Here is a 14,677-nt window from a genome sequence, read left to right as displayed (position 1 = left end):
TGTCTCCCTCTCAACTTGCGTTCGCCTCACCTGATCACATTTTTCGTAACACTCTCGTCACGCATTTACCAGCTTACTCCGCAAGTCTAGCATGCGTAAAGAAATTTTATTCCAATACAAAAATACACATTTAGAGGGTATCATGTGTTTATTTTTTAAAATCTTTTTGACACAAGTACGGCTCAGCCAGATGACACCAGAAATCTCGCAGCCAGCTCACGGCGTCTAAACCCGCACAATGCGGTTCTTCTGGTGCATCGCTGAAAATAAATGAATTTGTTTATACTTTTGTACAGAAATATTAATTATAAAAACAGAATTACATTTGTAATTAATATAATTGTATCAGTTGCAACAGACGGCCTTATTGATAATGCAGCGATTTCTTCCGGGCAAGCTTTGGGCAGATGACTGGTATAGAAAGTGTGGGGTGGGGCGAAAAATATACAAAAAAAAAATGCAATTCAATAATATATATCTGAAATATAGTATACGTACATACAAAGAAGCATACATGTATATAAAAAACGAGTAACTAAAACGAAGGGAAACAAAAAGACAACATTAAAATCAAATTTTACATTAATATAAATAATAATAATGACAACTTAATAAGTTTTTTTTTAAGAATTTAATTAGTGTGCACGTTTTGTAGTGAGCGCTAATGAATTCCATAACCAAAAAGCTTCAACAACACAGGATTTCGATTAAAAGGTTGAAGAATGGGTCGAGATCTTCGGGACAAGGTTATCTTTTGAGAGGAGTGGTCGTTCCTGGGAGTCACAAAGGTGTAGCTGGATTGTCTTTGTAGATTTCCAATTCCAAAAAAAAACTATGGATCTCATAACTGTAAGGGATTCTTATATAGTCTACAGCGGCTTGCCTACTTGCATTATACTTTTTGCTCATTAGAATTAATTTACTAAAATATTGGCAATATCTGTCCTAACAATGAAAAAAAAAGTTTTACCTGTAGCCTTCACCATTTCCAGTCGACCAAAAGGCGAATCCCGTGTCTTCTATATTTTCACCTGAAAATAATAAAATTTAGCTCAAAAATATTATCTCATAAAAAACAAAATTTTAATCATTTTTAACCAACTTCAAAAAAAGAAGGAGGTGACTCAACTCGACCGTATATATATTTTTTTATGTATCGTCGTTTATGACCCGTTTTTGATAATTCTTTTTTGTTATAAAGGAGATATCCTAAGTGTAGTATTATGATAAGGAAACCAGTATCTGATGATGGGATCCCAGAGAAATCGAGGAAAACTCGAAAATCCGCATAACTTTTTACTGGGTGTACCGATTTTGATAATTTTTAATTAAATCGAAAGCCGATGTTTATCATGTATAGTTACATTTAAATTTCATCGAGATCTGATCACAACTTTTGGAGTAATCTTTGATAATGCGTATTTACTTGACTATTTTTTCATCTACCTACGAGTACGTTGTATTACTTGTCGATATAATTGAAGTCGGTTTTATTTCGTTTGCCTGCAAACACAATTATATAGATATAGAAGGTTTTTAATTACGTAAGTCGTAATTGGAACTGTGATTTAACATTAAACTGTAATATATTAAGGAAAGTTACGCGATAAAATATTAATCCGAAAGCCATAATTGGGATAAATCGTCCAACACCTGCAGCGCCGATATTAAAATGGATTTTGATACTTGCGTTTCATTAAACTATAGCTTCAAGAATATCGCTTCAGCCTGTAATATCCCACTACTAGGGGGCATAGGCCTTCCCCATGTGGAAGAAGGATCAAAACTTAGTTCCTACTGGCCTATCCTACCTCCCGCTGTCAAAGTCTATTTGTATCGTCATCCGTCAAATAGCGTTATCCGCAAATGGTGAAACAGCCGTTAAGGTATTTATAAAAGTCACAATTAAAATTGCTATAAAAGCGCTTTAAAGCGCTATTTGTCATATGAACGTCAAACCTTAAACACTCCCCTATTAAATAACGCTTATCACGGGATCCGAATTTCCGTGCAGTCAGCGCTGTCGTGCGGGTCGTCTATGGTGTAACCAGACATAATCGTTAATCAAAAAGCCATCATTCTTAAAAATAAAACGAGGATTTTTTTTACAGTGAAAGCATTCTGAAGATTATCCGAATCAAAGCTAATGTCGTTTCAATGAGAATGATATTCATTGCTTTTTTTCTGCTTTTAGATTTGATTTTTTTTAAATCTGAGTTGGTTGAATGTGTCTCTGAATCGTACCTGCTTAATGTGTAATCCTTATTTAAATCAAATAAATGTTTGCAGTTAAGTACTGGCATTTGATTTGCAAAATATTCTTGAACACATGGCCATGTTTATAATTTGATAATAGTTGTGTTTGTTCGCAAACGAAAAAAAATTACAAACTGTAATCACATCGAAAAGTAATACAATGCAGGTTGACGAAAAAAATAGTTAAATAATACTCATTATACGTGATAACTCAAAAAGTACTTGTTAAATTTCAATCAAATTTAATTGTAACCACACGACAAGCACCACATTTTGATTAAAAAAGAATTATCAGAATTGGTACACGAAGTAAAAAGGTTTGAGATAACAAACATAAAAATGGAGTCGAATTTTGAACCTCATCCTACTTTGAAGTCTGTAAAAAAATATATACGCTTCAAATTCATCACCTTTCAGTACAATAAAACCTCTATCCCCTACCCTATACACTTCAGCCTATCGCAGTCCACCCTACCCTATAAATACACATAATATAAACACAAACGCCGAGAACATGGCTATCGTAGCTTACTTGTCTATCCCACTTTTCAAAAGCCTTCACAAAATTCGATTGATAAATCGGTCAGTTCTTACCATCAATATTTTTCCAAACTCTGTAGTCGTCCAAGTTATTAATACCCAGCCACACGAGGATCTTATAGCTACTGCCAACTATGCTGGAGTAATGCATCTTTCTGACTATTTTCCTCATAAATAAGAACTCGTCCTGTTGATGAACATTGAAAGACGTTAAATAAAATTTTGTAGTGTGAAAACATTTTGATCTTACCAAAGTATTTTGCTTACAACGAAATTTATAAAGGAATAAATATACTGACAAGTTTCACCAATGAATAGGATTTGAAAAAAAAAGTAATATGTAGGAATAATATTTATACAGTGTAAGTTTACTTAAAGATCATTATCATCATCATCATTACAGCCTATACAGTCTCCACTGCAGGACATAGGCCTCCACAAGCTTACGCCAAAAATAACGTGAACTCATGTGTTTTGCTCATAGTCACCACGCTGGGCAGGCGGGTTGGTGACCGCAGGGCTGGCTTTGTCGCACCGAAGACGCTGCTGCCCGTCTTCGGCCTGTGTATTTCAAAGCCAGTAGATAGATGGTTATCCCGCCACCGGTCGGTTTTTTAAGTTCCAAGGTGGTAGCGGAACTGTTTTATCCCTTAGTCGCCTCTTACGACACCCACGGGAAAAGAGGGGGTGGCTATATTCTTTAGTACCGTAGCCACACAGTATCTACAAAGATATCGTGGTTGTACTTCAAGGTCTTACAGCAAAAGTATGTAGGAACGCAGGACGCGGGAAGACATGTCTCTCACATATGTCTTGTTTAATTTTAATAAGTTCAAAAAAAACTCGTCAACCTGCCAACCACACTACGAGTATAACTAAATTCTTCTATATAATACATTTTTCTTGACTAGCCCTTTGTCAATGTTTGTTGTGGCCCTGCTTTCTGCTCTGTGGGGTGTGGATTCGATTTCTGCTTGAGTTTAGGTGTAATTTAGTTGGGTGAATTTTTTTATTTATATATATGTTACCGGCCAAACCCGATTTCAGGACAAAGTAGTTTTGCCTAGGCTAAACTAGTTCTTCCTATACGTGTTAGGATTAACTAGTATAACCTAGGCAAAACTAGTTTGTCCTTAACCCGATAGGATAAACCAGTTTAGGCTAGTCCAAACTAATTTGTCCTAAGACCGATAGGATAGACCAGTTTAGGCCAGGCCAAACTAGTTGATCCTGATATAAATACGCACACTTTAGGATAAACTGGTATGGCCTAGTCTAAACAGTCTAAAAAAAATTTCGGGACAGGATGTTAGCCGAAACATCAAAAAAATATGCCAATATCACAAAAGAAATGATAAGCTTGTATTTATATATGTGTTGTGTCTGTCATCAAAATAAAACAAAGAAGAAAAGAGGATTAGTCTCTAAGCCCATTCTTCATTCGGAAATGAATAGTAGGTGCCAGGTAGATCTGATTGATTTTCAGACACAACCAGATGGAAATTTTAAATTTATTATGGTTTACCAAGACCATCTAACAAAATTTGTTCTGCTTCGCGCCCTACAATGTAAGAGGGCGCAGAGGTGGTTTACCATTTGAATGATATATTTCTAACTATAGGAATGCCGTGCATTCTTCAATCTGATAACGGTAGGGAATTTGTAAATAATGTTATAAGTGAGCTTGCCAGACATAGTCAAAGCCAGGGCTCAGTTGAACGTGCCAATCAAGATATTGAGAATATGATAGGGTCTTGGATGAATGACAACGTTTCAACGAAATGGTCAGAAGGTTTGAGATACGTTCAATTCATGAAAAACCGCGCCTACCATTCAGGGATAAAATAATCACCATACAAGGCATTATTTGGAATAGAACCCAGAGTAGGACTTTCGACTTCCCCTTTGCCGCAAGAAATCATAAATGATATTCAAGATGAAGATGATTTAAGGAAGGTAATAAAAGATGATCGTAATGTTAACCTAACAGAAGATAGAAATGATAACGTTGTCGAAGTTAGTAATCGAGAAAAAGTTTCTTCATCTGAAAATGACATTCATAAAGCTAGAACAACTGCAGGAGAAAATCTTGTGAAACACGCTAAGAAAATGAAAGCTACTTCTGACAAGTCTCATCCACCTGCCAACATTGAAGATAATGTGACTGTACCGATTCCAGATGTTGACAAAGGCAAAGGTGATCTCAGAAACATTATTGGAGTTATTCTTCAGAAAAATGACGAATCAATATTGCAGGTTTTATTTTTTTGTTACTTAATTACTTATCTATCTTTCTGAAGCATTAATGATATTTTAAAGTACCTAATATGTTTTTACTTTATTTTTTCAGATCAGAATTCGGCATTTGCAATCAAACTTTTTTAGAGGTAACAGATGTAAACCAAGGCTCTGAAATATTGTTAAGGACTGCAGCTACGAAACATTCAGTTGGATCAGGCCAAGGTTTTGTTAGGTGCAGCTGCTACAAAAACTGTTCCACAAACAGATGCCAGTGCAAGAAGGCACTCATACTCTGCAATTCTAAGTGCCACCAAAGTAAACCATATAAAAATAAATAACAATTTTAATAATTGAGATATGATTATTGCTTCTATTAAAAAACACTTATTATTTGTTATAGTATGATTGTTTGTATTACCAATTATCCATATTAACGACGAATCATTATGGTTTTAATAAAAATAATTATTTTTTCAATTACAGAGTATTTTGTTCACTTTATTCATTTATTTTGACTTTCTTGATATACTATAATGTTTAGACTAGGCCATACCAGTTTATCCTAAAGTGTGCGTATTTATATCAGGATCAACTAGTTTGGCCTGGCCTAAACTGGTCTATCCTATCGGACTTAGGACAAATTAGTTTGGTCTAGCCTAAACTGGTTTATCCAATCGGGTTAAGGACAAACTAGTTATGCCTAGGTTATACTAGTTAATCCTAACACGTATAGGAAGAACTAGTTTAGCCTAGGCAAAACTAGTTTGTCCTGAAATCGGGTTTGGCCGGTAACATATATATTTTTTCTACGTATACTCATAAAAAAAAATAACCATATCAGTCGGTTATTACCTATAATTCGTAAATATATATATATTAAGTGTAAAGTTTGCTCACATATATATACATACAATCTTGGATTTCAATGAGCTACGTCATATATATATAAAACACCGTCTCACCATGCTTTTAGGAACAGCTAATTTAGCGCCATCATCTTCACACTTATCTCTCGCTACCGGCCATGTCTGAGCCTCGTAAAACAGTTTATAACCAATATTCGTTGAATTGTCTATAACGTAACCTGGAAATAACAAGATGTAATAAATGAAACTGTAGAAATCAACTCTAACTGAGGTAGCGCACAGCAGGAAATATACTGCTCAAAATCTAATGCAGCTCGACTGGGGTAGTATCTCGAACTTACAGCAGATCACAGCTAAATAATATTTCTTTGAAATATTGTTAAGTTCCTGTGGTAGGTAAGGCGACCATAGCTCATGGGATTGGGGATAAGGTCGGCAACGCGCTTGCAAAGTTCTAATGTTGCAAGCGTCTAAAAGCTACGGTAATCGCTTAACATCAGGAGAGCCGTACGTTTGTTTGCAGACCTAGTTTTAGAAAAAGTGTCAACTCTAACGCACGACTGGAATTTACTCCTTCAGATCGACTGTCTAAATAAACACAAAAAAGGCTTACTAGTCTAACAAAAAGATTAATACTATATCAAAAGGTAAATAAACGAATCAAATGACGCTATCTATCTAACACGGCGTTATTAGAAAACGTCATTACGCCATCAATTGGAACCCTATTGTGTGCCGATAGATGGCGTTACGCTAAACGTAACGAGGTCATTCGTTAAGTAGATTTTACTCCTAATATTTTTTTCATACCGGGGCCTTATGTGAAAATCGATTCTTATGGAGTAACCTCCGAAAAGACAACTCTACAATTAGGTTATGATGTGCTCCCTAGTAAATTTCGTACTACAAGATGATAAAAGGGATTCGCGGTGGACCTTGAATTAGAAATTCTCATCATCCTCCATACTATTGTAGGTACCTGCTATGCTTGATTCGTATCCAATGTACGGTTTTCTCAGATTTTCTCTAAGAGGCTATATATGGAAATTTTCAAGAGAGTGTATAAACCTTTTTCTTGAATTCCGGTAACTTGCAAATGTTATTGCCATAAAAATGAGTACAAAATCTTCCAAAAACATGAAAACTTATTTCAAATTCTCAAATAGTTTATTGTAAAGTAAGTTGACTCTAAAGTCATTTAGTATGTACTGAATAAGACTTTTTATACCGGTATAAAATGTTCTTACGACTGGCAGTAAAACGAAGGCTAAACTATGATGCGCACCGTATACTTTAAAATCACTAGTTTTGTTCACTTTAGCGCTTGATGCGAACAGTACCGTCCGAAAAAAAAATTATCCTGTGTGTTTATTATAATAATTTTAAAGAGTTGAAAATGGTCACTTCGACGCTTAGCTAATAAATAAAATTAGCTATAACCGTGCGAATAATTCGCACTAAATAACTATAATAAAAATAATCACTTTACAAAATTACAAAAAAGTATTTTTACGTGTGAGTTGATTTGAAATTGAACAAAAAATTTCACTTCAGCCTGTAATATCCTACTGTTGGGCATAGGCCTCTTATCCCAGATTAAGCTCTGATCCTTCTTCTAAATGGGGAAAGAGGCCTATGCCCAACAAAAAATTTACCGACGAGCAATCAGTTGACGTTGTTTCAAAATTAAAGCCGTCATATATTTTATTTTAATAATTAATTAATTTACAAAAACAAAAACAGTAATAATTTTTTAATAGTGTATACCGGTAGAGCAAGCAATCATCTATCAAATGATATATAATTTATGTGGAGTAATTGTGAGGTCTTTGTCTAAAAAGGGAGGCAATTTCAACCTTAGCGTATTAATATATATGATTGTTTATCGTTATTATGAATATTGAATTAAGACGACCGCTCTGGTGTAATGTTCCGTGTGCCGTGTCATCGGCGCCTAAACACCGACGATCGCAAGTTTGCAGCGTTAAGCGCCAATACTTCTCCTATATGGGCAAAGGAGCTTGTGTCCAACAGTGGGATATAACAGGCTGAATCGTGAAGTATATTAAAATTTGTTTAATTATTTTGTTTGCAATGCCATTAATATTTATTACTAGCCGGGACAGACTTCGTTCTGTCAAAAGTTAGTTTCTTTTTTGTATTAAAACCTACCGTGGGCTTTAAAGAACTTACAAAAAAATAAATTAGCCGAATAGGTCGAGCAATTCTCGAGTTATGTGCTTAGCAACATTCATTTTTATTTATATAGATTGGTATTAGCGTTCGACCAAGTCAATTAACTGAATGACAAATCTGGTAAAACAATACTTAAATTAAGTATAAGTAATGGACTGTAATATTTCTTGATAATTTACGGGAATTGTGAGATTAAGAGCCTGTTTCACTAGTTACTGATAAGGTTTCAGATAGTTAACTGACGTATGGCTGACGTAATAGTTTTTTCTGTTTTACCACGAAATAGAGATCCAAGAGTCCGAACGTAATGTTGAACGCTTGGTCTCAATTTAAGGGACAGAATTTTTGACAGTAGAGCGCGCCATTTTTCAAGAAGTACACGTTTAAATCCGTTGTTCCGATCCGAAGTTTTGTTGCTATTGACAGCCTAGGACTACTAATTTTATATAAATAAATGAATATTTTATATTTAAATTAATCAAATTTAACATTCGTGAGCCTACGCATGTTTACATGTAATAAATAATAATGTCATCGATACGTCCTAATGCTAGCGCAGCCAGTGGCAGAAAAGAGAACTAAGATCTGGGTGTGTTATTGTGTACAATGATTACTAAAGAAAAATGTTATACCGTATAGAAAAAAGGCTCTACCAGATCATGTATCTGGACCGGATCAGGATAGAATGAGACATGCCAGACCCGGCAAGCTCTATCAGGATCCGGTCTTGTCCAGATAAGGACAGCCAGATGTAAAATATAATCAAGTATGGTAAGGCATGTATCCTTGGTTCGCGTATTTTATTATCAAATTCTACCTGTCAGATTTTGCTATGTGCAAACTGTGAAATTAAATGTTGTTGTTAAAACAGTATCTTAGCGGCTGTTTTGTAAAATCTCTTTGATACTTTATACTTTATCAGCAAGATACCCTTCTTCCGATCAGTGAAACTGTTCCTAGGACGAATCAATAATCTCCTCCGATTGTAACATTAAAATATCAATAACAATTAATCAAGTAATTGATTACTGAGCATTTATTATACTTGTTTGTTTTTGTCTAAATTTCACAATGATATATATTTGGAATCTTTGCGAAATTCCCGTTTTAATTAGCCATTGTAATTGGCTAGTATTGGTTTTTCTGTGGTATCTAAGATCTTTATAAATTATGCTGTTTGACTAGCTCGTTGGCGCAATTGGTAGTGGCCCTGCTTTCTGTGCCGCGGGATGCAAGTTCGATTCCCGGCTGAGTCTGGGTGTAATATTTGTATTTATATATTTATAAATGTAATATTTCTATGTATATTTATCAAAAACAATATTATGGCAGTCGGCTGTTGCCTGTAACACAAGCAATAAGTTGCTTACGTTCGATTCCCACCCCGAGTCAGGGTGACATATACCATATATTTATTTGTATAAGTATTATTTATATGCATGTTTATCGGAAAAAAAAAATATGTATGTAGCTATACCAGTCGGCTGTAACCTATAACACAAGCATTAACTTGCTTACTTTAGGAACAGATGGCCGTGTGTGTATGTTGTAAATATTTATTTATTTATAAAGTTAAATGTTATGTGTACAGCACTTACCGTCAGGCGCAGCGCATCGGATGCAGGGCAGTGCAATAAAGTATGTGACAATCGCGGCTCGACCTCTGCAATCAGACGACGCTCGTTATGTCAGATATTTTGTTTTATTTCTTGGCATTACGATGTTGTTAACTTTGGCGGGAGTTGTGTTGCCAGATAATGTTGTATCGTGTCGCAGTGAATCCGAATTTAGAAAGGACGTAAAGTTAAGATGTAAGAAGTTAGGAAGTTCTGTGTTTTTAGGATCAATGCGGTTGAAGTTATTTTCAAGATTTTTTTCCCAAAGTATAAATTTTGAATTTTTTTTGATATTTTTACTAAAAAAAGCTTATCCATGAAATAAGCTAGAGAGAAGAGTGTTAGAGATTAAAATTGTGAGATTTTTTTCTTGACTCTGTTTTTATTTTAATTTTTACACATTAAATTTTGGTATTTTTTTATTTAGTTCTGTTGTTACAATATTTTTAACGTACCTAATATCCTAAAATTTCGAAATAAATGTATAATTTTTAGTGGTACAAAAATATAAATTAATTTGTCATTTTTAGAACTCGATTCTGTATAAATTTGAAACTTTTTAAGGGTTAATAAATCTTAAGTCTAGTAAAATAATTAAAAAATGGTATGTCGTTATTTATTTAGTTTGAATGAATATTATCTAACGTCAACTTACCTTAAGTTTACCATCTTGTTTGAAGACCGGCAAATTATTAATATTGATTATCCTATAAAACACAAATATTTACATTATTTTAAATAAAACGTGACAACCAGTCTGGTGTATCACAGTTTGTGACAACATTATAATGATTATAATGATGAATAAAGTATCGTTTACTTAATTTACTTTAATAATACAATTCAATAACCTAAAAAACCTATATTTGTTTGCTAGCAAATGAAAAAAACCAATTTCAATTACATCGACAAGTAATACAACGTAGGTAGAAGAAAAAAATGAACTAACGCGTGGTCGTCACTACGATTTATGAAGGTTCTCCTAAATTTCTCTGGGATTCCATATTATAATTGTGTATCCAAAAAATATAGATTATTAATTGTGGCGAAACAGGTCCTAATGTTCTATTGTACCCCCTGCTGTAAAAATGTATTGATACTTATGTGCAGGATAAACTTTCCAGGTGAAACAGGCCCTTATTGTAAATAAATATTTATAATAATTAAAAATTGCCTACCTGTGTAGCAAGGGCAACGTCTCCTTTGGAACTGCGCGTCCATCGTTAACCTAACGGTACTGCACGCTTTAGCTTGGCAGTTGGCACCAATAATATTTGACAAAGTTACTTCAATATACGTGTTCTTATTATGTGACCTCTTCTGTCTATGTATATTTGTATTTTTATATATTTTATATATTATTCTTATATATATACTAGCTGTACGCTGCGCGCGTTGCTACGCTTTTTTTTAAATTTATTTTTTGGTTTTACCAACTCAGAAACCTTTGTGGGCTCATGCACTTTGCTGAAGATCATGACATGATCAAATGCATAGTTTACATTTCTTTTTATATGTATGTACACCTCCATGCCGTCTACCTAATTATTTCCTTTCCATGCTAGAGGTTGTCTGGAAGAGATCGTACTTTTAGCGATAAGACCGCCTTTTGTACATGTTTATATTTTTCTTTCGAATTAAATTAATTCCTTGTTAGTGAACAATAAAAAGTACATATTTGTATTGTATTTGTATAGGTCACAATTGCAGGGTTACTTGTTTTGATTATGAGTGTTTAGTTAATGATATTGCTTCTAAATATTGTATTCATTAAAATATCAATCTTGATAAAACGAAATTGCATATCATTAAAAGGACCTTTAAAAGTCATCAATGTATTTCTTTACTAACTGCGACGCGCGACTTCATCTGCGTTAATTTGAGGAAAAAATAGCCTATAGCGTCGGTAAAAGGGCTATCCAACACAAAAATAATTTTTCAATTTGAAGCAGTAGTTACAAACAAACAAAAAGCTTTTCAGCTTTATATTATTATAGTATATATTCACACTATAAGTAAAAAAAATATAGTTATCTGAATTTCTTACAATCTTAACTCCTAGAAAGTACTCGTACACATTTTGTAGATCCACTTACGCTCAGTATGAACCACTTATGCATCTTATATTGTTATAAACACTATTTTAATAGAAGATATGTCTTTTTTTTGAATATCATATCAAAAATTGACCGCTCCAGCGGGATTCGAACCCGCGTCTTCGACTTACCGTGTCGGCGCTCTAGCCAATTAAGCTATGGAACGATGTACCCGCTAGAGCGAAATTTTTGATATGATGATTTTTATTTTCGGTTTAAGCGAACCGTGGCGCCGTCTATAGTGAGTTCTTTACAGAGACCCGTAACTATTCAAAGTTTCATATTACAATGAAAATCTTTGACAGGAGACGACACCATGCTATTTTTAATATGTACGATTTTATTTTATAATTTTTGATATGATATTTAAAAATGTTTAGAATTCCTAATGTGAGGGTAACACAAAAATAAAATCGTACATATTAGAAGATATGTCTTTTAACTGAGGTGGGGCACAGCAGGAATTATTCCGCTCGAAATTTGGAGTAGCCCTACTGGGGCAGTACCTCGACCTTACGTTCCTGTGGTGAATAAGGTGACAGAGCTCCCGGGGGATTGGGGTAAGATCGGCAACGCACAAGCGATGCTTCTGGTGTTGCAGACGTCTGTAAGCTACGGTAATCGCTTACCATCAGGTGAGCCGTATCTACACTTGTTTTCCGATCTAGTTGTATATATAAAAAAAAACTGCTCTTAATTACATAGTTTTTATGACTTTATTAATACTATTGAAGCTACCGCCAAACTCGATTTATTAAGGGTGTCGTTTTTTTCGTATTATGGTAATAAACTAATTACTTCTTGTATTCGATAAAAGTGCAAACAGACGCACGACCAACCTGATGGTAATCAGTTACTGCAGCCTATGTACACCAGCAATACCAGTGTCGCAAGCGCGTTGCTGACCACACTCCCCACGCTCCATTAACCTCCTTCGTACCACAGAGGTACAACACTATTTAACATTAGAATTATTACGCTGAAACCTTATGACACATTGTGGTATTTCCCCAGTGGATATGTTAGTTCATTCTCGTTTCATCAGGATATTTCCTGCTGTCAGTTGTTGTGTCAATAGTTTGTTTGATCAGGATATTGTCTACCTCATTATCAGCCCCACAACGTACTTGCAAACATATAAGCAAACAAATATACCCGCTACAGAAGCGAAGTAGGTCTAATATTAACCCGAACGCATTATTATATTGAGCATGTAATGTTTTCTATATTTTTTATTTTTTATTTTACTATCTGGAAATAAATTAATCGCTGATCTTGATAAAACATTGTGCTGAATCAAACAATTGTAGTCAATAAGAAGAATTATAGCCAGCTTAGGGAGTATATAGCTTTCAATGTTCATATACAGTCTTGAAATTAATTTATGTGACAAGACACAGAGTAAAAAAAAATCCACTTGTGAGGTGCCAAGTTATCTCTCTATAGTCTATACCATCTTAACGTTTTGTACAACTTTTGGTTAAAACATTCTTTTGAGTACTTTGATGTGAGTCCATTGTAGTATAGTGAATTAGTGCGAATAAAATTCTATATTTATGTGTCTCCTCACGTATTGTAGAAAAAAACACTTAGTGCCAGCAAAACTTTTTAATTTTAAAACATTTCCACTTTGTTTTACCATTTATTGCTTGTCAAATTCACTTGGTGAGTTTCAAAGCGCCTACAAGTTTCGCATTAGTGTGTCCAAGTACTAAGTTATTGCTAATGGTTTAACTTTTGTTTGTGTTTTATTTTACACTATTAAAGTTAACTGGTGCATATGACCTAGCTTTATTTGCCAGTCGATTAGTAGGGTAGGTGTAAAAAAAACAGTGCAGTATATTGTGTTTTATTTGTCTCATAGTTATATACAAATCTGACACTAAATAATTATTTACAATAAATAATAATAAAAATAAATTAAATTTCATGTTATGCCAAAAATAAAAGAAGAAACCTCATGTATTAGATTTCAACCGTACAAATAATGGAATCCATGTCCAGCGCCGTGGCCACCAAACTTCCAACCAATCCCATATCCACCATACGGATTCCTGTACCTATTATCTTCTTCGTCGTTAAATCTGTATGAGATCTGCTGCTCGCTCATTCTCCGCAATGGTATAACCGTTAAATCGTGAACCGGCACCAAATGTTGGATTGGAAACAAAACTTGGTTTCCATCATGCGTGTGTTGGACATTGGGCAATGGTATCACATGAAGGTTTGGCACGAAATATTGGTGTTGGATTTGGAGAGACAGTGGTACTGGACCCTTTTTCTGTCTCGTTTTTGATATTGATATTGCGCTTTGTTGCACATGGTTGATTGTAAGAGGTGTAGAAATTATTTCTTTTGATTTCCTTAAATTGTTCGGTAGATTTGACGCCTTGTAAATTTGGACCATTAGTAGAATCAGCAGGAGGTTTGAGGTCATCTGGAAATTGAAAAAAAAAAGTATTTCATCTGATTTCGTTTGACCTTGAAATTTCTTTCATTAAGTTTAAAATACATTTGTGGAGAAACAGGCGTGAGGTAAATTACCTTACAACCGGTTACCTTAAGCAAAAATAATTTTAAAAAATCGATTCGGAAATCCTTAACATTATTAAATTCAAATCTAAACTTTTCATCTTATAAATGAAAAATATTTTTTTATTTGTGATTCTTAGTTAGTAAATTTCAACTAGAAAAAAAATATACAGAAAATTAAATGTCTAGTTGATGGCAAAGGTAGACTTTATCCTAAGAACCATTATCCCTTTTAATCAAACAATGATCGTAGAGAGAGTGACATATGCTGTGTTTTTTTTAAATATATAAAGATATGTCCACAGGCTTATAGTGCCCGTGCTTTTGTTATTCC

General features: G+C 34.2%; 2 protein-coding genes across 2 annotated transcripts in view; both read right to left on the bottom strand.

Moving 5' to 3' along the window:
* Positions 1-134: 134 nt before the first annotated feature.
* LOC123661063 (CD209 antigen-like) lies at positions 135-10,954 on the bottom strand. The gene is made up of 7 exons (XM_045596076.1): positions 10,894-10,954; positions 10,371-10,422; positions 9,698-9,762; positions 6,000-6,121; positions 2,851-2,983; positions 971-1,031; positions 135-260 (listed from the first exon to the last, which is right to left on the bottom strand). The coding sequence occupies exons 2-7, from the start codon at positions 10,382-10,384 to the stop codon at positions 149-151; spliced, it is 507 nt and encodes a 168-aa protein (XP_045452032.1). The 5' UTR covers positions 10,385-10,422; positions 10,894-10,954; the 3' UTR covers positions 135-148.
* Positions 10,955-13,994: 3,040 nt separating this feature from the next.
* The window catches only part of LOC123660987 (putative mediator of RNA polymerase II transcription subunit 12), a 45,129-nt gene continuing 44,446 nt past the window's right edge, over positions 13,995-14,677 (bottom strand). Inside the window, exon 7 of the mRNA XM_045596002.1 lies at positions 13,995-14,248. Within this exon, the coding sequence (XP_045451958.1) occupies positions 13,995-14,248 (254 nt within the window). The remainder of the gene's footprint in view (positions 14,249-14,677) is intronic.

Source organism: Melitaea cinxia, chromosome 16, assembly GCF_905220565.1.
Source record: "Melitaea cinxia chromosome 16, ilMelCinx1.1, whole genome shotgun sequence".
Lineage (NCBI taxonomy): Eukaryota > Metazoa > Arthropoda > Insecta > Lepidoptera > Nymphalidae > Melitaea > Melitaea cinxia.
Note: the sequence above shows the minus strand (reverse complement) of the source record. Positions and strands in the feature narration are given on the sequence as shown.